General features: G+C 39.4%; 1 protein-coding gene across 4 annotated transcripts in view; it reads right to left on the reverse strand.

Moving 5' to 3' along the window:
- LOC124596160 (leucine-rich repeat-containing protein 1-like) overlaps window positions 1–26,405 on the reverse strand; it is a 131,718-nt gene that overhangs the window by 71,517 nt on the left and 33,796 nt on the right. For all 4 annotated transcript variants that reach the window (XM_047135193.1, XM_047135192.1, XM_047135195.1 and 1 more), the window contains 2 exons: window positions 19,573–19,806; window positions 90–955 (listed from right to left, as the gene is read on the reverse strand). In XM_047135193.1, the coding sequence (XP_046991149.1) occupies window positions 90–955; window positions 19,573–19,770 (1,064 nt within the window). In that variant the 5' untranslated portion in view covers window positions 19,771–19,806. The remainder of the gene's footprint in view (window positions 1–89; window positions 956–19,572; window positions 19,807–26,405) is intronic.

Here is a 26,405-nt window from a genome sequence, read left to right on the forward strand (position 1 = left end):
AAATAATAATATTTGCATGCAACAGTTGCATCTAATTATCTAGCAATGTAACTTAGCATTTAACGGTATTAAACACACAGAGGACATACCTTTTAGATGCATCTCTCTGATTGCCCATGTGCAATGCATCCAAACTGCCCAAACCAAACAACATGGAAACTGTGTTGAGTTTTAGGCAGCAGTTTGACAAGTTGAGACATGCTATAGGACAACTTCCATGGAGAGCACTGACTGGCTGGCTTGCCATGCCTCTCATTTCATAATTAAAACTGAGATCAACACTTTGTAACTTTCTGCAACTGTCTTCAAATACCCAGCGAGGAGTTTCTTGCAAATTATTGTGGCTACAATTAAAAGAAATGAGTGAATGTGCACAGCGAGGTGGACGGTCCAATACGATCAGTTCATTGTGAGATACATCTAAATACGAAAGTTGTGGTAGTCCAGTGGTGATACACGTGGGTAACTCTGTTATGTTATTGCCTGAAACATTCAATGATCTCAAACTCATAATTTGCGAAAGGCTATCTGGAATGGTTTTTAATCTGTTTCTTGATACATTTAGGTCATCTAACTTCACAAGTTTACACAGAGATTCCGGTAAAGTCTCCAAGCAGTTCCCTGACACATTTAGATATATAAGACTCTTTAGCAGCCCTATATTATCTGGAAGAGATTTCAAGCCATTCATAGATATATTTAAACTTTGAAGATATTGCAGTCGGCATACGCTAGAAGGAATAAATTTAATACTGTTTGAAGCTACATTAAGGCACTTGAGAGATGGGACAACGTCCAGATCATGTGGTAGCTTTTCTATGCAATTATGTGATACATCCAAGTTTTCAACTCTGACTAATTTGCCTAGGTTTTGAGGAAATTTCTTGAATTTATTCCTCTTCAATTTGAGAGCAGTCACATTCACAAGATGTACTGTAAAACATGCAGGCAGCTCCTGTAAACAATACAAAATATTATTGTTTTACATTAGAGGCGATTTTTGAACATCTTATAACAGTTATGTTTACATTATGTATGAATAAGAGACCATACACATACATATTTTACAAGGAACACACAGAAAAATGATTTGATGCGAAACGGTTCCTTTTGGAGTGCTGTAACTAAACACAAATGTAGACATAACTTTATTCCGTTGTGTCATTCCAAGTTTAAATCATTTGATATTCACCTCAGATAATTATTTATTCACTATAAATACAATGGTTGCATATCCAGAACCATGGTCCTGTTCATATTTTTACAAAGGAAAGGGTAGTGGTGGTGGTGGTGTAATTAGGGCCTCGACAGCACAATCATCACTGCTCTTAATGGATATCAAAGTACATCTCTCATGGTTTGAGTGACATCTGTTCTTACAAGCAAAATTGCTGCAACATTTCCACAGGAACACACATTAACAGATTTTCTCAGACTTGGCTACACAGACACAAATAATGTAATTGGACAGATAAAAAATCCACTGACCAAGCAGCAGCAGCACACAAGCATAAAAGGAGGTTCTAAATAGGCAACCTTTTGGAGCCAATGGCTCTAAGAAAAGGGGTAGATTTTGGGAATGTTGCGCAGAACTGCAGGTCAGGGGAGACTTACCAGATGGGATGAGAAGGAAGGACTGACTGTTGGGGACTGCACCGGATGAAATTTGAAAACCTGAGAGTTTAAAGGTGGAAGACAGGGTAATATGCACGACAGAGTTACTGCTTAAACATTTTGCACAAGTTAATAAGAGTGTAATAAGAGTGAAAAGGCAAGTGCATTGTAAGTAACAGAGGTGGGAGAGGAGCAGCAAAAACAGACAGGTAAGAAAATGAAAGATGTAGAAAACTAAAATGGAGAGAAGAAAGGAGTAACTACTGTGAAGAAATTCTGAGACAGAAGCAATTAATATAAATTAAGGCCAGGTGGGTGGCGAGAACGAAGGACATGTAGTAACGATAGTTCCCACCAGTGATATTCTGTGAAACTGGTCTCTGGGGGAAGAATCCAGATGGCACGTGTGGTGCAACAGGCACTGAGGTCATGACTGTAATGTTGTAGAGAATGCTCTGCAACAGGGTATTATTTGTTGCCAGTATACACCCTCTGCCTATGCCCATTCATCCTAACTGATAATTTGGTGGTAGGCAGAACAGTGTTTACACAACAGCTGGTATAAGACATGTCATTTCACAGGTGGCTCCCTCTTTGACAGTATATGTTTTGCCAATTACAGGACTGGTATAGGTGGTGTTAGGAGGGTGCATAGGGCAAGTCTTGCAGCAGGGACAGTCGCAGGGGTAGGAGTCACAGGACAGGGAGATGGGTGCAGAAGCAGCACAGGGTCTGACAAGACTATTGCAGATTGGGAGAGCAACGAAAAGCTATTATAGGTGTGGTGAGCAAAATCTCAGACAGAATAGATCTCATTTCAGGGCATGATTTTAGGAAGCCATGGCCTTGTCGAAGTAGCTGATTAAGACATTCCAGACCAGGATAATACTGAGTGACCAGCGGTGTGGTCTGAAGAAGTTTTTTGGAGGGATCAGCAGTACCAGGATTGAATATGATGGCCTGTGAAATCTGCTTCTGAACCAGGCTGGTGAGGTAATTACATCCAGTGAAGGCTGAGGTCAGAATGATGGCTAATGTTAATGTCGTGTGACTAGGGCCTCCCGTGGGGTAGACTGTTCGTCGGGTGCAAGGCTTTCGATTTGACGCCACTTTGGCGACTTGTGCGTCAATGGGGATGAAATGATGATGATAAGAATAACACAACACCCAGTCCCTGAGTAGAGAAAATCTCCAACCCAGCCGGGAATCAAACTCGGACCCGTAGGATTGACATTCTGTCGCACTGACCACTCAGCTACCGGGGGCGGAGAGAATGATGGTGAATTGCTGTAAAGAGTCTGTATCTGAACAAATATGGTTGCCTTGAATGCCAAGGCTGTATGGGAGGGAGGACATGTTTGACATGGAAAGGATTTCAACTGTCAAAATGTAAGTACTGTGTTAGCTAGTACGTTTAATGTGGACAGAAGCGTGTAGCTGCTGTTCAGTGAGGACGAGATCAACAACATGGAAAGCTGCGTAGGATTCAGAATAGGACGATGTGAAATTTAATTGGGAGAAGGTATTCAGAGATTCCTGGAATATTAAAGGTCTATATGATAAAGATGTCATCAATGTTATCTAAACCAAACCAGGGGCTGAAGGCTTATGGATCCCAGGAAAGCCCCCTCCAAGTGACCCATGAAATGGTTGGCATAGGAATGAGCCATCCTGGCTCCCATGGCCGTACCCTGATGTGTTGGAACCAGGTGAGTGCTGACTGAGGAAATGTTCAGCAGCAGACAGGCCATATACGTGGGGAATGTTGGTAAAGAATGAGGTGGCATCACTGTAACAAGCAAAGTGTGTGGTGGGAGTGGGACGGGCAAGGATTTCCGACCATGTAGAAAATGGTTGGTACCTTTGATATAGGAGGGTAGTCTTTGTATTATGGGTTACAGGTGCTGATCAACTGAGGCAGATCTATGTTTGGTGAGTGCTTTGAAGCCAGCAACTATTGGAAGGCCAGGACGATTGGGTTTGGGGATCTTAGGAAGAAGGTAAAAGGTGGGGATGCGTAGTTTGGGTGTGGTGAGAAGTTCTATGGATTGAGGTGGTACTCCTCGTAAGGGGCCTGAGGTTTTAAGGAGGGACTGTAGATCAATTTGAATCACAGGAATGGGGTCTTGATGGCAGACACTGTACGTAGAGGTGTCGGACAGCTGGCGCAGACCTTCACTAACATACACCTTTCGATCAAGCCCCACAGTGGTAGATCATTTGTCTGCTGGAAGGATAATGATGGGGTCATAAGCTTTTAGGCAATGTGAAGCCTGGAGTTCTGCAGAGGACAACTTAGGGTCATGTTTTAGGGACCTGAGGAAAGGCTGTGAAGCAATGATGGATGTGAGGAATTCTTGAAAGGCTTGTAAGGAATGATTTTGAGATAGTGGTGGTTAATCAAGCTGGGATCGTCATCGGAACTGCTCAAGGCAGGGTTCAATGTCACATTTGCTGTTGGAAAGGTTTTGGGATTGTGTTACAAAGTGATATTTCCAGTTGATGTTATGTGTGAAGGAAAGTATGGTCTTCACCAAAGCAACATGATCAAATGCAGGTTTAGGGCTGGTAGTGAGACCCTCACATAATAAAGATAATTTAAAAAGGGAGAGTGCTTTAGACGAGATGTTGAGGACACTGTACTGTTGTGACTGGTTCTTGTGATTATGAGTTATTCTTGGTCTGGGAGACACTGGTGAGGACTGTGGGATATTAAGGAGGTCGGCCAAGCTCGGTTTGTAGGAGAGGAGTGGTGGTTGATGGTGTGGCTGTCTAGGGAGCTGCAGTGGGACAGAAATGGAAACACCACTGCTCAGGTAGTTTGGGGGAAAGCGATATCACATTTTTGAGGTGAAATCTGGCATGTTGTTGCAGTTTGAAGTTGGCTTGGTGGATGATACCATCCAAGGAAACATGAGGGGCACATAACTGCAGGATTTATAGGAGTGGAGAGGAAATTCGCTGAGGAGGCATGCAGGTCACAGATTAGCCGGGTAACAGATAGAGATTACAATATTTGAAACTGTAAAAGAGCCTGGTGTAGAGCAGGATTACATCCAGAAACAGGGATTTTCAATGTCAGGCCTTTTGGAGTAACTCCAAGGGACAAGCAAGTTTCCAGAAATAGAGTGTGGGACCTTAGTTTTGAAAGCACAAAGGCATGTTTTTGAAAAGAATGGATGTAATATGAGGTGGGATTCTTCAAGGCAAGAGAGGACAGTTTGGAGTGTTAGAAATTGTGAGAGTGGCAAAAAAAAAAAAAAAAACTGGGAAAGTCATGAAGAGAGATAAAATTTTAAAAACTGGGTAACAGAAAGATAGAGTCATACAAGAAAACATAAAATACTTTGCTTGGCAATTAAATTAATGTGGGAGATGGCAGTAGAAGTCAATTACAGTAGTTTGTCAAAATACAAACACACAAAAGCATGAAAGAATTATGTATAATCTAAATAAGTGGAGGGTAGGGAGGGGGGGAGGCTGTCAAATATGCGAATAAATCGGCGAAAGATGATCGGGAGGAGGCCATACAGTGTAGTGAACCGTAAATTGTAATATACAAATACATAAACAACAATGGAACTGGTATATGTAAATAAAAATGCACCCACCTACAACACGTTGATATCGGTACTAGAAAAGATGCAGGGGCAAAGAGTTGATTAATCCTGGTGATACAGGTAAATAAACAAACGGATTAGCACATAAGGTAGAAAACAGACACCAATGAAGATTGACAAGAAGGTTTCATAAGAAAGAGCAATGGTCACATGGGTTAACATAAAACGAAAACTATAAATTTTTGACAAAATAATGTAATTCTATAGATAAAAAAATCTATTCACCATGCGGCAGCAGAACACACACATGAAAGAAGTTTACAATTACGCAAGCTTTGGAATGTATTAATCAGCTACTTTGTCAAGACCATGGCTTCCTAAAATCATGCCCCAAAATGAGATCTATTCTGTCTGAGATTTTGCCCACCACACCTAGAATATATTTTCGTTGTGCTACCAATCTCTACAGTATTATTGTCAGACCTTATGATCCTTCTGCAACTGTCTCCTACCCTTGTGACCACAGCTACTGCAAGACTTGCCCTATGCACCCTCCTACCGCCATCTATACCAGCCCTGTAACTAGCAAAACATATACTATCAAAAGGAGAGCCACATGTGAAATGACATGTCATATACCAGCTGTTATGTAAACACTGTTCAGCCTTTTACACTGGCATGACTACCACCAAATTATCAGTTAGGATGAATGGGCATAGGCAGAAGGTGATGAATGGGAACATGCAGTATCTTTTTGCAGAGCATGCTCTACAACATGACAATCATGATCACAGTGCCTGCTTCACCACACGTACCATCTGGATTCTTCCCCCGACACCAGTTTCTTAGAACTCTGCAGGTGGGAACTATCGCTATAACATGTCCTTGCTTCTCGCCCACCCATCTGGCCTTAATTTACATTAATTTCTTCCCGGTCAGCATTTCTTCACAGTAACTACTGCTATCTTCTCTCCATTTTAGTTTTCTTTTCATTTTCTTACCTGACTAGTTTTCACTGTTCCCCTCCCACTTCAGTTATGTATAATACACTTAGCTTCTCACTCTTATTAACTTGTGCATGATGTTTAAGCAGTAACCTCTGTCTTGCATGTTACCCTGTCTTCCAACCTTTAAATTCTCAGGTTTTCAAAACTCATATGATGCAGCTCCCAGCAATTAGTCTTTCCTTCTCATCCCATTTGGTAAATCTTGCCTGACTCATTCTGTGTGACTTTTCCAAAATCTACTCCTTCTCCTAGACCTCTCCAGTCCTTTTCCTTCTCCCCTCTTCCTTTCCCTTCAACCCTTCTGCGTGAAGAAGGAGTGACCGGTTCCGAAAGCTTGCCTAATTATAACCTCCTTTTATGTGTGTGTTCTGCAGCCGCATGGTGAGTAGGTTTTTTATGCATCCAATTACATTATTTTGTCAAAAATCGATTGTTTTCATTGCTATAGTCACTAATAGTGGTTCATATGTATTAAAATCCTCCAGTCATTTGGAAAAATGTATTAAAGACACACAGCCTGTTATACGGATGTGTGACTATATGAAATACATGTAGCTAAAATGTGTTGCACTGAATGTGGTATTCCACACCTTCCTATATTCATGGGTTACCCTGCCAATGAAGGAAATTGTATGGTACTGGACAATTTTCCATCCTTAACCTGGTGGGCATCACTCCCTTCCATTGGACTGGCTGACATTTATGGTACATTTGACTTCCTGTAGTAGTTTGTTGTTAAGCACATTACACCACTCATGTTCCCACTGGTACATGAGCCCTCTGTCCGACAATGAAATGATGGCAGGAGGATGGAAAACTTGAACTGTTATTTATGGCTGAAATTTACATTTGAGTTTTATTCCATTCCTCAATAGTGTGTATTGTGGTGACGGTTGTGTGAAGTATCAATACTATTTATCCTCTCTCTTCCACTTTAGATGATCTGCTGGAAGAACAACTTCTGCATAGTTTTATATAAGATGAAGAGTATCTAATTTTACAATCATCTTTATTACATAATATGTAAGAATGCAAAATGTTTGACTAATCTTAGAATTTTGAGAGTAAGTCATTCCATGATGGGTAATATCTTTCCTATTCCATGTTCTGCTATACAGGGGTGAAGGTTTCTGCGACATTTTTGCACCAACTCCACAAACCTATACAGCAGTTTCGATGTATTAATCATGGTAAGGATCACACTGATGATGTAGTTCAGCCAGTCATAGTGTTTCCCAAGTTTTATGGAAAACTCGATAGTCTGCAACGTGTAGCCTGTGTTATTGAACATAAATTTTAATTTCTGTGACACTTAAGGGTTGAGGATGATGCAGCGGCTGGTCGATACCGTTGGATCTTCAAGGCCTATTCGGGTGGTGTCTGCCTGTCTGAATTCATTTAAAAATGTGTACTGATTACAATGAGACATGGCTACTCCACAGTTTACACATGCAAGCTGAAATAGTCAGCTAAAGGTGTATATGAAGGCATAAAACCTGTCAGGCTAGAGATTTTAAATGCTGTGACACTATTTCCCTGCTCTTCAGAGAGCAGTTTGACAGCAATATAATTAATCCATTCTCTCAAACAAACCAATTCAATTTGTTCTGTTGATAATATGTGGGTTTTTTCTTGTCCATAGCCATATTAAAAATTATATCCTCAAACAATGAAAAAAAACCACTTAAAACTAGGCAGTTTCCTGGAAAAGCAGAAATAATCTTGCTTGAAAGAAATTATAAGAAATACTACATTATCTCGGGTGAAAGAAAGTTGTGGGAAGGATGTGTTGATTTTGCATGAGACTGAACATGTAATTTTTTACATCTACAACTACAAGCCACTATACAGTGCATGTTGGCGGGATACTTTGCATCAATAACAGTGATCTTCTGTCTTATATCATTCATGCATTAAGCAAGGAAAAAATAACTGTCTACATACTGTAGTGGTGCATGTTCCCTTTTACAAGACCAACAAAAGATGTGTGTACGAAAAACGTGACTTTAATTAGCAGCAGAGTAAAGAGCATCTACTGTGACCAAGTTTGTTGGAATTTATGTGCAGATACGAAAAATAATAACATGGGCACAGCACAGAAAATGACAATGAATGCATAACTTGGACTGGCCAGTGATGGTTGTTACACAGAGTCTATGAAATGTTATTTGGAGTTAAGTAGTAACTTAAGGTTTTGGTGAAGCATTGAAGCATCATATATGAACATGGATTTTCTAAATTTAATCCAGCAATGAACAGTGACTTCCCTTGAACTTTGTATATTGTCATTGCAAAAGCAAGACACGCAGGAAACTGTCGTCAACTGAAAGTGGAGGGCAAATCTGTACGATTCATTGGAATGTGCAGATCCAGGATATCTTCTGCTTTACATTCGCCATTAATTATTGTTGCCGTAATCACATCCAGCATTTGTTTTTTCAAGGGAAGTCTATTTGACTTTGTCATTCTTTGGAGCTTAGATGGTTGCTCGCATAGGCAATTGTCGTTCCAGGAGCTTGGAAAAACTTTCTTTTCAAGATGGTGACTGAAGTTGACAGAAGTTCAGTGGAAATGATATCTCCTGTGTTTCACAAAGAACTGGAAGTTTGTCATTGCCCGTATCCATAAGTTGGTTGGCAAATGTTTTTGCAGAAACATCTCCAAGTAAATGCGCATTCATATTAGCCAACAGTGTTATTTTCTTCACACCTCCAGGGAGCCGAATTCTTCAGGCATGCATTCAGCTTGTGTGGTGGTGTTGATATGCTCCAGTAGCATCCAGTGGCAAGTTACAGCAAAGTAGATAACATAAAACCTGTCTAAAAAAAGTGTATGAGGTGTGGTCAAAAAGTAACATGAATTTTTGTTTTTCAAAAGAATCTTTATTTATCCTTCAGCATCAACTTTGTCCCCTTCAAAGTAATCACCCCTCAAATAAAACACACTTGTGCGAGCATTTTTTTTTGATCGCTTTTGGAACCCATTGTCATTATTGTGTTCAGCTCCTCAACAAATCTGTTTTTATGTCATCAATTGTGTCAAAATGGCGTCCTTTCATGGTTCTCTTCAGCCTTGGGAATAGAAGGAAGTCACATGAGCCATGTTCAGTGGACACAGTGGCTGAGTCAACATAATGAGCCTGTTGTTTGCCAAAAAATCATGCAGGAGCGAGTGGGAGCATTATCATGACGCAATTTCCATGAGCGGTTTTGTCACAGTTCTGGTTGTTTTTCTCAGATTGCTTCATGAAGACAGCACATAACTTCCAGGTAGTATTCCTTATTGACAGTACGGCTATAAAGTAGGGACTCATGATGCACTATCCAATTGTAATCAAAGAAAACAGTGAGAAGAATTTGTTGAATTTTTTTCTGTTTTGGCTCTTCAGATAGTTTTGCGCTGGGATAACTGGGCCTTGGTTTTGACGTCATACGCGTACACTCATGGTCTGTCACCTGTTAATAACCTTCTTTAGAAGTTCTTGATTTTTTTAACTTCATTCAGCAATGCCTGAGCATGTCTACGTGATATCATTTTGGTCAAAATTCAACAATTTCAGAACAAACATCGCTGCTACATGTTTCATGTCCAAAACATCTGAAAAAAAAAGATATCTGGCATGAGCAAAAGAATATGCCAATATCATCAGCGACCCCTCTGATAGTGATCTGGCATTTTCCAAAATCATTTTCTTTATGTTTTCCACATTGTCATCAGTAACTGATGTGCCGGAGTGTCCAGAGCTGTTATCATCTTCAGTGTCTTCTCGGCCCTCTTTGAAATGTTTATATAACTTGTTAACTCTTGCCTTTCTCATAGCTCATAGTATATTTTCATAAAGCCACAGTTAACATTTCAAATGCAGGGCGGCGCTTTATTCCAACTTTCACACAAAACGTAATGCAAATTTATCTATCTTTTTCAAAAGTAAAAATTCACTGCTGAAAACACATATAACCTTTTCAACTTTCAACTATGAACCACATATTCAAAACAGCTGAAAATTCAAATGTCCATCAAGAACAGGTGTAACAATAAGGTAAAAAAAAAATTCGAAAATTGGATTTATAGAGCCCAAAAAATTAAAAAACTCCCCCGTTACTTTCTGATCACACCTTGTATGTGCCAACTTTCACTGGTGTCAAAGGCTATTAATTTCAAACAGATGTACCAACATCCATTTTCATACAAAGATTTATCTATTATATTTATGGCAACTTTCTGAGCCGCTTGAAAATAACCTAATGTGAAGGCTGAAATTGACAGTGGACACAATAAATTTCTCAATAGCAACTGCAGCAGTTTTCATTAATTAAATTGCATTCAGTCACATTTGGTTCACAGGTTGCTCACTAGTTGCCATCGTTTCTTTGATGTTTCAACAGCGGGGCACATACAAGATTCATTTACTCTCTTATTCAGCATAAGTACTTGTTTCATAAGTGAAACCAATACATGTAGCAGCAAAGTTTGTTCCGAATTGTTGAATTTTGACCAAAAATGACATAACACAGACATGCTCAGGCATTGTTTCGTAAGTGAAACAAATCTGTCTATACATATTAATGTTGTCTGTGTAAGGGTCACAGACTTGGATGCAGCTGCCACACGTGGGTATGAGTGCAAGCTGGCATTATCACGGAATGCTGACGACCTGCGGTGTCAGTATACGACAGACCCACAGTGCCTCACACACAAAGTAGTTGCATCGTGTTGCTAGCCACCTGCACAGGCAGAACAGTTTCAAACGCCCGTGGTTCCGATGCAGATTTATATCTTTTTCAACTTACAATGGAGTATTGACAAACCCTTATTTGGTCGTGGCGGAACATCAGACACAGTTATGATGGGTCGGCATAGCAAGGACGTTATTATAAATGTATTCATAGAAATAAAGTGGTGTTGGCTAATAACTCGTAGTTTGTGTATTTCTGTACTTCATGGACACAATTCCCACAATAATCCTGACAAATACCAAGGGAGACATTCAGCCAAGGATACGAACCTCATAATGCCTTATATCAGCTCTTTAGTGCTTAGCAGTTTCATAGTAACAGTATAGAATTGAACACATAATCTCAATGTTTCCTTCCATTAGCTAGGTGAAAATGCTTGTGGAACAGGCACAAAATAATATAAATGAATTGAGGATAGCCCTAACAAATTGTTCACGTGTTTTTGTTCACTCTTGTTTACTTAAGTTCACACTTTTATTGGCCAGACTTTACAACATGGAAATGAAATTATACGGTTCGTTCAGAGAATGCGCAGATGTCACAATGTCAGTATGTAAGATCAACAGGAACTGGACAGGCACAAGTGCTTCAAGCTCTTTTTTAGTTCTTACTAGTGACTGGAGTATTCATTCACCTGAATTGAAGATTCACTTATGTTACTTTTCTTTATCTTTGACAGAAAATCTCATGAATTTAGTTCAACTTTTCCATCCTCTTCTTCAATAGTTTTAGTCAGACATTCAGCATGATGACTCAATTTACTTGTGACACTTATCACAGAAACAGCTGTACTTCAGGTGCCAAACAATGAAAAGCTATTTTGGGCTGCTTGTGCTTGGGCAAAGCTGCCACACATTTCACAAAAATGAGTGGCATCTAGTGGTTATTGACACAAGTAAGGATGTGATGCAGTCAACACCTAGTGGTTATTGGTAAATGCTGTTGCCTGATAGAGCAACAGGCTGGTCAGTCGGTTTTTTTTTTTCTGTCTCAGACAACTGAAACCACAATCTTTTTGTTGTGCCTATCACAACTCAGCATCTCCGCTATATGGTGAGTGGCAACTTTCCTTCTCTCACAATGTCATTAACAACTTGTGTTAGCCTGTGTTGGCTTCTACCAATAATAGTTAATAAGATAGTAAAAAACTAGTATCCGCATTGGCAAGAGACCACACCTTATATAACCAGACACATTCAGCCTAATTGTGGGACTTATTCTAGGTATTTACATTGATGATGATTGACAGCTGCTTGAAGTTAGATTGAAATAAATTCACTGAATGCGAACAACATGGCATGAGCTGTATTAGGTACAGATGTTCTACCTGTTGCTAACATGTGAAAACTGGCACCGGACCAGGACTTGAATATGGATTTCCCACTTATTACAAGCCGTCACCTTACCATTAAGCTATCAAGACAGTGTGCCATGTGGGAGTTTGGGGTCAGTCTAGGAAGCGTGCACAGATAGCCTAATGGTGAGGCGACCATTCACAATAAGTCGTAAATCTGGGTTAGAGTCATTATGCTTGTCTGGTGGCTTTAAAAAGTTATGTGCCCAATAACATCATGAGAAAAATTAGTGTGTCAGCATCACAAAGCACTCCATTTGATTACTTTAAAAGTATTGGGATGCTTTAATTCTGAGGGTTTGCTTCCAGAGGTATTCAAAAATTCCAAATTGCTTGTTTTACCAATAAAAAGACTGAAAATAATTAAATACTTTTAGAATTGATAGAAGCCTAAAATAGCTGCAGTTGCAGGGAACTCAAGTCGAGCACAAAAGTAAAACCACAGGGAACCATAGGAGGCACTAGCATAGTTTGGACTGCTTACAAAGCATTTTTACAAACACCTGGATACAGTTATGGACTTGTGGAGGAACTTTAAAGGAAGTTACCAATAATGGAGCAGCAGATGTCCAAGAAACTGATGCTTTTAAGTGTGCATTGCTTGTTATGTGTCTTTTTCTTGGAATTTTTCAGGTAGACATAGTTTTCTATTTCTTCGTATATGTCTATAAAGTATCTCTTCTCCACTGTATGAAGAAAGGACTGATGAATTAAGAATGTTTTTGATACTGTACACTATGTGCCTCTCTTGTGCACAGCATTGAAAACAATCTCAGTATTCTGATGAAGAAGGGAACCTTATGGACATTTATGTAGAATTAGAAATCCACACCCACCTGAAAAAATCCAAGGAAACAACAATTAATGATCAATGCACAACTAGAAACACTAGTTTCTTGGACATCTACCACACTATTAATGGTAACTTCCTTCAAACTTACTCTGCAAGTTCGTAATTGTATCCAGATGTTTTTAAACATGCTTTGAAGCAGCACACAATGCAGTTAAGCTACATTCATTAACGCCCTTGAAACTTCCCTGCGGATCAATTTTTGCATGCTAGGGGACATAACCTTACACTCTACTTGGATCCCCAGTCCAGTTACATTTTTGTTAATTCTAAAATTATTTTTAAGCTTCTATTGGTAAAATCTGCAATTTGATATTTTTGAATTTGTCTGAACACAAATACTCTTAACAATATAGTGTGCCCATACTTTTAATGTAATAAAAGGGATTGCTTTATGATGCTGACACACTAATTTTTCTTATGATGTTATTGGGCATATAACTTTTTAAAGCCACCAGACTTGTAACTTTTTTTTTATCACTTGACTTTGCTCTTGTACAGCACAATGTAGGTTTCTATATTCTATATGCACTTATGCTGTAAGTACGTAGGCCTTGTTTTATCCTCTTCTATTATATACAAGTACAATATTTATGTATTTATCATATTTATGCCAGTTTGCAGAACATATTGAAAATGGCCTAATGTAATGGCCAAAACCTGTAGTGGACACAAAGCCAACAGCAACTGAAGCAGTTTTCATTAATTAAATGAACAGTTGCACAATCAAGGACACACTCATAACACGGAGAAACTAATAAATGAATTTTTTGAAATTCATTTCCTGCGAATTCCTCAACATCAGCTGTATTAGGACCAGATTTGCTTCCAAATAGTGACATGCTGGACTGGGACTCGAATCTAAATTTCCCACTTATCTGGAGCCACCATTTCAGCTAGCCGTGCACACTTCCTGGACTGACCCAAACCTCTGTAGTCCATATCGTTCATCACTTAATGCAAAATTCCCACAACAGAGAGAACAAGACAATAAGGAATTGACACCAATGATGTTATCAACACGTGCCATGCCCGGGCGGGCTTGTCTCATTCTCCCTGTTGCAGGAATCCAAGTAACTTTATGTGCATTAGATGATGAATCTACATCTACACCTACATTCTGAAAACCACCGTGAGGTACAGAGCAAAGGGTACATCTCATTGTACCAGTTATTACGGTTTCTTCCCATTCCATTCATATATGAAGTGTGAGAAGAATGATTGTCTGAATGCCTCTGTGCATGCAGCAATTATTCTGATTTCTTCTCACAATCCCTATTTGTGCAACACATAGGAGATTGTAGTATATTCCTAGAGTCACATTTAAAAGCAGTTCTTGAAACTTTGTTAATAGACTTTCTCGGGATAGTTTATATCTGTCTTAAAGAGCTTGCCAGTTCAGTTCCTTCAGTATCTTATGACACTCTCCAGCAGATCAAATAAGTCTGTGAGCATTCATACTGCCCTTCTCTGTACACATTCAATATCCCCTATTAATCCTATCTGGTATGGGTCCCACACACTTGAGCAATATTGTAGAACTGGTCGCATGAGTGATTTGTAAGCAATCTTCTTTGTAAACTGACTGCACTTCCCCAGTACTCTACCAACAAACCGAAACCTACTACCTGCTTAGCCATGACTGAGACTATGTGATGATTCCATTTCATATCCCTACAAAGTGTTACACCCATGTATTTGTACGAGCTGGCCGATTCCAACAGTATAATGGCATGTGACGAGGACCTCCTGTCGAGTAGACCGCTCGCCTGGTGCAAGTCTTTCAATTTGACACCACTTCAGCGACTTGTGCGTCGATGGGGATGAAGTGATGATGATTAGGACAACACAACACCCAGTCCCTGAGTGGAGATAATCTCCGACCCAGCCGGCAATCAAACCCGGGCCCTTAGGATTGACAGTCTGTCGGACTGACCACTCAGCTACCGGGGTCGGACATTCCAACAGTGACTCACTGATATTATAGTTATAGGATACATTTTTTCTTTTTGTGAAGTGCAAAATTTTACATTTCGGAACATCTAAAGCAAGTTGTAAATCTTTCCACCACTCTGAAATCTTATCAATATGTGACAATACTTAGCAGCTTCTTTCAGACAGTACTTCATTATAGATAACTGCATTATCTGGAAACAGTCAAAGGCTACTATTAATATTGTCTGCAACGTCATTAATATACAACATGAACAGCAAAGGTCTCACCTGAAGTTACTTCTACATCTGACAATGACTCTCCATCCAAGATATCATGTTGCATCCTCCCTACCAAAAAGTCCTCAATACAGTCACAAATTTCACTTGATACCCCATATAATCGTATTTTTGATAACAAGTGTAGCTGTAGTACCGAATCAAATGCTTTTCCGGAAATCAAGAAATACTCCATCTACCTGCCTGCCTTGATCCAAAGCTTTCAATAGGTCATGTGAGGAAGGTGCAAGATGGTTTCACATGATGGATAATTTTTGAATCCATTCAGTTGACAAAGAGGAGGCCATTCTGTTCGAGATACCTCATTATGTTTGAGCCCAGAATATGCTCTCAAAATTCCACAAAAAATCTATGTCAAGGATACTGGACAGTAATTTTGTGGATCACTACTTCTACCCATCTTGCAGGTGGGTGTGACTGTGCTTTTTTCCATGAACTGGGCACAGTTTTCTGTTCGAGGGATATACGACAGCTTATAGTTGGAAGGCTGGCTAAGTCAGCCACAAATTCAGTATGGAATCTGGTACGGATTCCATTGGGCCCTGGAGCTTTGTTCAATTTTAACAATTTCAAATGTTTCTCAAACCCACTGGCAGTGATAAGAGGATTAAATTGAGTCTTCCTTCAAAAAGGAACATTTGAAACTGGAATTAAGCTTCTCAACTTTTGCTTTGCAACCCTCAATTTCAGTTCCTGTCTCATTTGCTAGGGACTGGACACTAATTTTGGCACCACTAACAGCCTTAAAATATGACCAGAATTTCTTTGGGTTTTGTAAAATATCATTTGTCAATATTCTGCTATGGTAAATCACTGAAGGCATCATGCATTGCTCTCTAAGCAACCAAATGAATTTCATTTACCATCTCTCTGTCTATAGCACTATGCTTTGTTTTACATGTATTACGCAGTAATCTCTGTTTCTTTAGAAGTTTCTTCACAGTGACTGTATACTACGGAAGTTAGTGGACTATGAGACAAGGAAGCAGACACTGTGACACAAGAAAGTTTGGGTATGGGTAGCACACATGAATAGCTGAAGTGGTTAAGGCGACCACCTCACCATAAGTGGTAAATTCAGATTAGAGTCCCTATAAAGCAGAAGTTTTCATATGTCACAACTAAGTAGTAGATCTATACCTAATACAGCTAATGTCAAGAAATTCACAGTCAGCAAATTAATTTTGAAGTACTTCATCCAGCGTTGGATCATCAATAGTGTCTGTTCTTTGAGACATGCATATCAGCAATAAATGAAAGCTGTTCGCTTACACTCTACCACCATTTACACTGAAGTATTGTTACTCAAGTATTGTCACTGGTGCTGATTCACTAAGTGTTAACCAGGCTTAAAATATCTTTGCTGCAGTGACCACATATTCAGAATTTAAAGAATGTAACGGAATACAGGGCATTCTTCAAAGATGTGCTACGTTTTGAAACAGCTTGGCATTGATCTCTTCTTATCCCTAGTTTATTATCCAAGATAACATGTAAATGGTTTCTGCCCTATTATACAGGATGTACATAAAGTCTGGAAACACTTTCAATTATTTATTGCACAAGAACTAAGCATTGTACAGATGTCATACATATTACATTTTGAAGAGAAACTCTGAAAGTTTTTTTTTTACAAACATTCAAAATGCGAACCATCAGTGACCCAGCAGACGTCAATACGGTAATCGAATTCTAGCCACACCCGTCCCAGCGTGGAATCATCGACTGTGGCAGTCCCTTCCCATATTCTCTCCCGGAGCTCTGCTACATCACGTGGTAGAGGCAGTACATACACCAGATCTTTAGTGTGTCCCCACAGAAAAAAGTCACACGAAGTGAGATCTGGTGATCGGGTAGGCAATTTTGAAACAATTGCCCCTTCTGTAGCACGGCCGATCCATCGATGCAGCAGCACTGTTTTCAGGTGCCCATGAACTTCACAATGAAAATGGGGTGGACCCCATCCTGCTGAAAGATGAGTGCAGAGTCCGATTGCATTTGAGAACCAGCCATTGCTGCAACATGTCCAAGTAGAAATATCCAGTGACAAGAGCTCTCGGCAAAGAAGAATGGCCTGTACAGTTTTCAATGTGACAAGGCACAAAAAACATTTAGCTTTGGGGAATCATGCTCAAATTCAATGCATTCGTGTGGATGCTTTGTACCCCAGATTCGACAATTATGCCTGTTCACTTTCCCATTAGTATGAAAAGCAGCTTCGTCACTAAAAATTAAGCGATCAACAATGCCATTTCCATCCTCATTAAATTGTTGCAACTGCGAACAAAACTCGAAACGCTTGTCTTTGTCGTCATCATTGAGCTTTGCACTAGCTCCAGTTTGAATGGTTTCATAGACAGCTTCTGTCACAGGCCTTTCCACGTCATTGGAGCCATTTCAAGTTCACGGGATGCACGACGCACCAATTTCTCTGGGCTCCTTATGAATGTCTCTCGAACGCGCACCACATTCACTTCACTCACACTGGGACGCCCGCTTCTCTTTGCCGAGCACAAGCAACCTGTCGTAACAAATTTGTTGTGCCAGTGATAAATGGCCTTCCTTGTTGGTTGCATCTTACCCTACTTGGTTCTAAACATCCACTGAGCAGCTTTAGCACACTTGTTTTTGTCGAACTCCAACACACAGAAAGCTTGCTCAACACCTGAACTCACCATGTTTGTGACTGGCGCTGACTATTGGCAATTACCAAACTACAATGTGGTCAATCCCAGGAGCGGAAAGACTTACCTTAGGAGGAAAAAAGGACAGGTATACACTCGCACATATACAGACACAAGCAGACATATGTAAACGCAAAGAGGTTGGGCAAAGATGTCAGTCGAGGCGGAAGTACAGAGGCAAAGATGTTGTTGAATGACAAGTGATGTACGAGGGGCAGCAGACAGTGTTTGTTGGTAATGAGGATCACCCTGTGGCTAAACATGCCTTGGTGCACGGCCAGCACATCTTGGCACAGTGTTACACCGTCCACGTTATCTAGATACTCCCCACTGACACCAACCTATCAGAACTCCGGAGATGGGAACTTGCCCTTCAATATATCCTCCCATCCCCATTACCCACCAGGCCTCAACCTCCACTAATTTCAAGTTGCTGCCCCTCGTACATCATTCAACAACATCTTTGCCTCTGTACTTCCGCCTCGACTGACATCTTTGCCCAACCTCTTTGCCTTTACATATGTCTGCCTGTGTCTGTATATGTGCGGATGGATAGGTGTGTGTGCGCGCGCGAGTGTATACCTGCCCTTTTTTCCCCCTAAGGTAAGTCTTTCCACTCCCGGGATTGGAATGACTCCTTACCCTCTCCCTTAAAACCCACATCCTTTCGTCTTTCCCTCTCCTTCCCTCTTTCCTGATGAAGCAACGTGGGTTGCGAAAGCTTGAAATTTGTGTGTGTGTTTGTGTGTTTTTTATTGTGTCTTTCTACCAGCGCTTTCTCGTTTGGCAAGTCACAGCAAAATGACATCTGTATGATATCTGTACATGTTTGGTTCTTGTGCAATAAATAACTGAAAGTGTTCCCAGACTTTATGTACACCCTGTATACGTCTTTAGCAGTAGATTTGACATTCCCTTCTTTAACTCCACATCTCACTTCACGTGTTAGTGACAGATACCAGATGTAGTTGTACTAACATTTAATTCCATCACTGAAAAAAATCTGATCTATTTCTAACCAAATGAAAATCAAAATATTATAGTTCAACTAAGCTTGAAAATAAATATATATATTAGCAAATACTTGATGAAAGGTTCCTTTTTGTGAAGCTTATGTTAATACAATTAGCAAATTTATTAGTGGTTGAAATGGCTCTGAGCACTACGGGACTTAACTTCTGAGGTCATCAGTCCCCTAGAACTTAGAACTACTTAAACCTAACTAACCTAAGGACATCACACACATCCATGCCCGAGGCAGGATTCGAACCTGCGACCATCGATTTATTAGTGCTTCATTAAATTTCTATATGTTTTAAAATGGGGCACATGCACGAAAACACCCACTGGTTTTGAATATGTACTGAACACTTGATGGAACACACAGGTAAGTACATGTTGCTACACTGTGAACAACAAATACCTATGTATTAATTTTCATACAGATATGAAAATGGTACGAAGGCCTGTAGCACAACCATCTTTTAACACAGTACAATTTATTGAAGAATCACGTTAACAAAATGATAACTTACTTCAAGTTCTGTATCAATAATGCTGACTTCTTTGGCATTCTCAAGAGATGAGGATTCAAAAAAATTATCGGAAATAATATCTGAATATTTGGGGTCAAGTGTGAGAACGCAGTTCACAGAACAATCTGTTGATAGTGTGTCGTTTTCAACTTCATTATCTTCATGTATCCTGTGAACACTATCTTCTGATGGACCCATTACGCCTCGTATATCCCAAACTGTCACATCAATCACCTGTAGAAGGAAGATAATACAAAGATAAATTATTAATTAGGAGTGCACTGCTAACAAAATAGTTCTGCAATAAAAACATTATATTAAGAAACTAATGAACTTAATATTAACAGCTGCATTCACTGAACTGTACTGGGTGTGGTCTTCCTCATACTTTTGAATTGGCTAATCAAGGTAATTCCATGAGTACCTACACTTTTGTATGACCTCCAAACCATGGTGCAACTTGTGACTTTTCACACATAAAAATCACTACCAGGGGTGAAAGAAGCAAAATGTGGGAAAAAATTTGAAGATTGAGGGTTAAATATTTGTGGTCTTACACTTAAGCACTACGCTACACAATTAATCTCTATACAAACATAATTAAAAATGATCAAACTAACCATCTTTAAAGACTTGTGGAAGTATCTGAAACACTGTTACAACCGGACTTTGACTTCTCATGCAGAAACCTCCCTACTTCCCCTCCCCCGTACACACCAAAAAACACACATAGGTAAATCCCTCCACTTACGTTCTACGTCAATGACTATGTATGAGTACTAATTCAAAGGTCTTTGAGCTCAAATTCAATCCCAGCCAGTGATTAGATTTGGTTTATTGATTCACCCTATCAACAGCCTTGTCGAAACAGCAGAGGAGCAAATACAAGAACTGGAGATGATCAACAGCGTGATGATACCAAAGGCATTGAAAAACCTCTACAACACAGACACATAAGTTGTATTCACACGAAATGTGGCTTGTAATTCCACAGATAAAGATGTCATATTAGTCTCCTGTTATGATCTATGGGAAGAGGTTGCCAAACAGGAGGTAGCCGTAAGAAAAATATTGCATAACCAATGAAAGGGTAACATTCAATGAGCCAGAGCACAGAATGTCAGAACATATCTTATTTCGGACCTTGGATTTTTTTTTTTTTTTTGCAACTGTAATACAAGACTTATTTAGAGCAGCATCTTTTGCCTTATTTTAAAGTACTTTCAGTGGTAACTATAACACTGTGGCTTTTCTTACAGTTATGTTTGCCAAGACAGTAAACAATTATTTTTTTATTATAAGGGGAGAGGGGGGGAGGGAGAGGCTTGTTTTACTTCTACGGTACTGTGGGGAGGGGTCGTAAGTGGGTATGCTGATTTATGTGATACTGTTTCATTGCTGGCTACAGGGTTTTTTATTTATCTTCCGTGTTTTATTGGCTTAAATAGCATTTGGTTGCTAATATTTCTTTGGTCACTAGGTGTTTCTGCCTTTCAAATTTGAAAGTTTTTGTTTAGTGTTAGATATCTTTAGGTACTGAATCTGGTCTTTTTATATTGCGGCAGGGTGGGGCCTTTATTGTCAGAGATGTTCTGTGAATACTGAATGAACCTTCGTTTCTGGTTCGCCTAGTACGCACACAATGCCATCCATGTATCATCACAGTATAGCAGATTGTAAATATTTGCCTGGTACTATTTGCTGAAATATTCTTTCCTCTGTTTTGCTCTATGAAAATATTTGTTAACTGACCGGAAATGGGGAACGCCTTTGGCAATCCTTCCTCTTATAAGAGTAATGCTTTATTAAGTTCAAAGAAGTTTTGGACAGTAATAAGGTGTAGGAGTGTGCTTATCTCGAAACATGTTCCTGTGGTAATTGACTGGAAGGATCTAAGTCTTGTTCTATTACTTGAGTGTTTCCTTGACTGGAATTGTGGTGTGCTTATTTTATACAACAAAGGATGTCAACACAGGTGTATAATCAGGAATAAATGTCTTTTATTGGTTCTTCTGTTTTCCACTGTTCTGTCATCTTGTGTTCTGCACTGTCATGTGAATGTGTTAAACATAGCAATGGTGAGGGGTATGTAGATGCTTTTTTTGTAATGTACAACTGGCTTAGAGGGCGTGTTTACTTTAAGGATTTTTTGTTGGCTCCAGAGTTTTGTTGGAGTATTTGGTTTCATATGTGCCATATACGCTTCTCGTATATCTTCTAGTTGCGGCCTATTAGAGTCTTCAGTGCATTTTTCATTTTTGTTGTGGAACCTGTAAGATTTGACTTTACTTCTGTGATTTTACTATGTGTAGTGAATTCTTGACATAGTCGTGTTTACACATGAGAACTACTGTATTCTCCTAGCCCATCTTCATCATAATCATGTTTTCTCTAAGTGCTTTTACTCTAAGGGTTTTCAGTTTCTTACACTCTGTGGCTGTCTCTGTTGTTGCATCGTGTTCATGTCTGGTATCTATGATGTTTTTAATTTCTTTGCCTATTAATTCTGCTGCTAGATCTACATTCATGGTGCTTGTGTCCTTCCTGTGCTCTTGATACTTTATGTTCTCAGATTGTATGATCAAATTTTCTATGTAATGTTCATTTACTTCTGTGTTTAAATTCTGTTTTAAACCTTTCCATAGTAGCTGTGTTTCTTCATGATTAAATTTAGTATCTGTGAGACTTACAAGACATGGAAGAATTGATGTGTGTGTTTATGCTTTTATGGGGTGTTTTAAGTATATTCACTGCCCTGTAAGCATTTTTGCTTCTTTTTCTTGGTTTTAATTGTTCCATGGCATTACAAGTGTGTTCAACATTCTCCAGTATACACGAGAAAAGGGTGCTGTTGTTTATGGTGCGAACATACTTCAAACAACTAACATTTCAGTTCATAGTTTTTGTTATGTATAGTGGAACTTCAATTTTACATTCTCCGATTTTATATTTTTCATGATTCTGCGCCATAAATTTGTAGCCCCTGTGAAAAGCCCATAATATCAATGCTCAAAATTCCCCTATTTTATATTTCTTCCTATTAAGGTTTACCTCAATTCTAAGTTCTTACTCGACATCTCACTTGACTTTGTCCCGTTTTCTTCCTATTAACACTTGATGTGACTAAACAAGTTATAAGTGGCTTAACAGACAGATGGTTTGTACCATAGGTGGTGGCAAAATTAAGGGAGTATTCTAGGCCGTTGTGGAGAGGGGAGATGTGGGAGAGGAAATGCTGACATAATCCAGGATCGGTGTTGCCAACACAACTTGCAACTTTTAGCTTCACCACTTAATTATGATACAACTACTGCTAGGTAGCAGCGGTAATGGGAAAATGAGGCAGTTGCCATGAAGTGTTCTGGACTGAGCCAAAACACCTTTTCTTGTTCCACGTATAACTCAGTCTCATTTTTTCCCTTTATTTTCAGTGTACTTTATTAAGCAACAATATGGGGGCGGAAGGGAGTGGGCATGCGACAGGCAAAGAAAGAATTTTTTGCCATTAGGAAATCTAATAATATTTAACATACGCCTGAATTTGAGGAAGAAATTTCTAATAATGTACTTCTGCACTATAGCACTGTATGCATTCACATCACAGATTATGGGGAAACTGGAAACAGGAAAGTGAGATGTGGTGTTACAAAAACATGCTGAAAATGAAGTGGTATAATAAGAAAGGGACATGTTGTTCTCTTAACAGAAAGGAGGCCTGAATTTGAGGAAGAAATTTCTAATAATGTACTTCTGCACTATAGCACTGCATGCATTCACATCACAGATTATGGGGAAACTGGAAACAGGAAAGTGAGATGTGGTGTTACAAAAACATGCTGAAAATGAAGTGGTATAATAAGAAAGGGACATGTTGTTCTCTTAACAGAAAGGAGGCTGGCTACACGCCTGTGCTTTCTTCACATTTCTTTGGGATGTGACATTCTTATACCTGACGGCATACTTAATCACACAAAAATTCAAGCACTAATATGGATTACTGTATAAAATTTAATTATTAGAGCATGTACCAAGAAGTTGTATTTGTGAGATAAATGAGTCGCATCTAACAGGACAAGTTTTGTTTGGTTAGAAGGGGGGGGGGGGGAGGAGGGAAGGGCATGAAGGAAAGGGGGGGGGGGGGAGAGGGGCAGTGTCATCTGTCCCTCTTTCAACCCTATGAAGGGCTAAGATTGTAGTGAAATAAATAATGCCTTCAAGCTGGAACAATTGCAATAGTAAAGACGAGAAGACCAAAACTGTAATGAATATCAGTAGGAATAAGGTGAGAAATAAGTCAGGGCAGCAAGGGGCTGTCTCCTGAACCATCGCACCTCCAATCCGTTATAGTCAAAGTTTTGAAGTTTGGAACAGAACACACTCTCACAGAGAAAGCATAAATCTGTTCAACTGTTCTTTTGTCAACAGCCAGTATCAAGAATAAAGTATCCTTACAGCCTTCAAAGGAGTACTAAGCTTAAAGTAAAACATATTCACCAGTACATTTATATTGCACATAAACTACTAACACAAAGTATGCTATACCTTAAGCTGTAATTCAACTAGTACATCAATAGCATTAAACAATAAAATGACATAAGTAATTTTCTGTAATATGAAAATATTCCAAAAATGTCAGACAGACTGCTGTGAACTTAAAAAAAAAATTTACACAATGTGACAATGGTCTAAAATCTGAAGGCTATTTATGCGATGTGTGCTGCAGCTCTCACGCAATAGTTTTCCCACTGCCTCGGTAACGCACAGTTAAACTGTAAGGTTTGTAACCAGTCTGATTCTGCAGTTACAGCAGAAAAACAGGCTGAAATATATCCCAACAAGTCATGACAAAAGACACTCCTCTTATCAAGTCACTCGAATTATTCAGACTTTATCTCACTTCCTAGTCCTCAATAGTTTTGATACAGCCTTCCCCAAAAAGTACTGAATGACTGAAGAAACTAGTGAACGACGCCAGATTTAATTTACATACCAGTACAATACTGGCCTGTCTTCAATGCACCTCCATCCTGTCGTCGTTTTTTAGGGCCTTAGATACTCACACTGCAAAACAAAATCTAGTTTTTCATGATTTAGAACATAATTTAATAAAAATGATTTAAAATTTTTCAGGAGTCTTGTTTGTAAAAGTAACCGTTTCTGGCATTTTTAGAAAAATCGTCAACTTTGCCCTTAATTTGTAAATCACTGAAATGGAGTAGGAGAATGAAATTTTATATTCTAAGACCTTGTATTGGTAAGTTATTACATGCATGCATCCAGGTTTATCCCATAATTACTTCTGGAGATATAAAAAGCTAAACTTCACTTTTTTTTTTGAGTGCCTATTTTTTGACCTTTGCTTTCAAAGTTTGCATATTAAAACTGTTCAGGAAAACTTTTTTCATTATTTCACTTAACAGAGCACAAAAAGTTGTACAAGATGGCCTAGTTTCGTTTCTTTCAAGATATATTATGTCTCAAAGTTGACGAAAACTCACGGGTGCACTGATGATAGCTGCATCATGGGGCCAAAAAAATTACTATATCTCTGGAAGTATTAAAATGGTGATTGTGAAACTTTACCAATATTTATTGGGAACATATATGAATGTTCACACAAAATCTATGATGGTGATGCGGGAACCTCTACAGTACTTGGCGTGGAATGACCCATGCTGCTCATGGGACTGAGATGAAATTCAAACTTATCAACTTCCAGCATGGTAGGTGTATTGTCTGGGAGAGTACCCACACCCACTCATCCAAACAAATGACGCAATCTAGTCCTCTTAATAACCAAACTGTATTTAGTAATTAGGCTTAAGGAATTGTAAATCGGAATGCGTTTGTTGTGATCAAGAGGAAGGAGGAGGACATCTGAATTAGGGCTTAATTCGTTAATGCTTTGAGGGGTTTGCTGATACATTAAATCTGTTAAGCAGTTACTAATTGTCCTTTATCTGTTGAGACTAACAGGGAAAAGCAGGTAGAACTTTTTGGGAAGTCACAAAAAATTGTGTGACTTATGACATAATTATTGAATTGCTTAACTCCATCAGCTCAAGCAAGAGTAGGTCACATGCCGTGACGATATGGACATTGACATTGCAGGACTTAAAGAAGAATGGGCATCACAGGAGATAGTGGATAGGATGTGAAGGAATAATGGAGAAATTGAGAAGTCTGAAGTGTGGAAAGGCAATCCATGAAGCTGGGACCAATTACCCATTTCCAGCAATCTGCATCAAGCTCTGGCTGAAACTTCAAATGCTCTGGCAGTCACCCAGTCTGGAGCCGAGACTGTCCTGTTCTTCCTGAGGAATGCAAAATGCAGGAAATCAAAGTGACCAAGCAGATCCCATAAGCAGGTGCCAAAAATGAATATAAGACAACAAAACACTCGTCTTTGCCATTCTTAGCTTCCTTGATGCAGAAACCTGTTCCGAAGGTTGAAACAAACGATATCTAGCATATTACTATCCCTAACAAGCACCTGTAGATGCCAAAGCAAAATGAGTGAAGACATAGCAGCTATGAAGACATAGAAGCTATTACAGAAGAGACCAGCAACATTTTGCAGTGAGTGTTGAGAAGGGACTCCGAAAGCAGAGGGCCTTTCAACGGCCCCTTTCCCCATCGTAAGTGAAGGTAATGGAAGCAGGGGAAGGGTCACGATGTTCAGGTCAAAAGCTGTCCTGGGCACTATCAGACGTCATTCTGGTATGTTTGACTGATGAGGAGGACTTCATGGACGTCAATGCCTCATCACGATACCCAGGCAGCCCCTCCACTTCATAAGTACTTCACCATTCCCAGGAAAGGGATACATCAAA

This window comes from Schistocerca americana, chromosome 2 (assembly GCF_021461395.2).
Source record: "Schistocerca americana isolate TAMUIC-IGC-003095 chromosome 2, iqSchAmer2.1, whole genome shotgun sequence".
Taxonomy (NCBI): domain Eukaryota; kingdom Metazoa; phylum Arthropoda; class Insecta; order Orthoptera; family Acrididae; genus Schistocerca; species Schistocerca americana.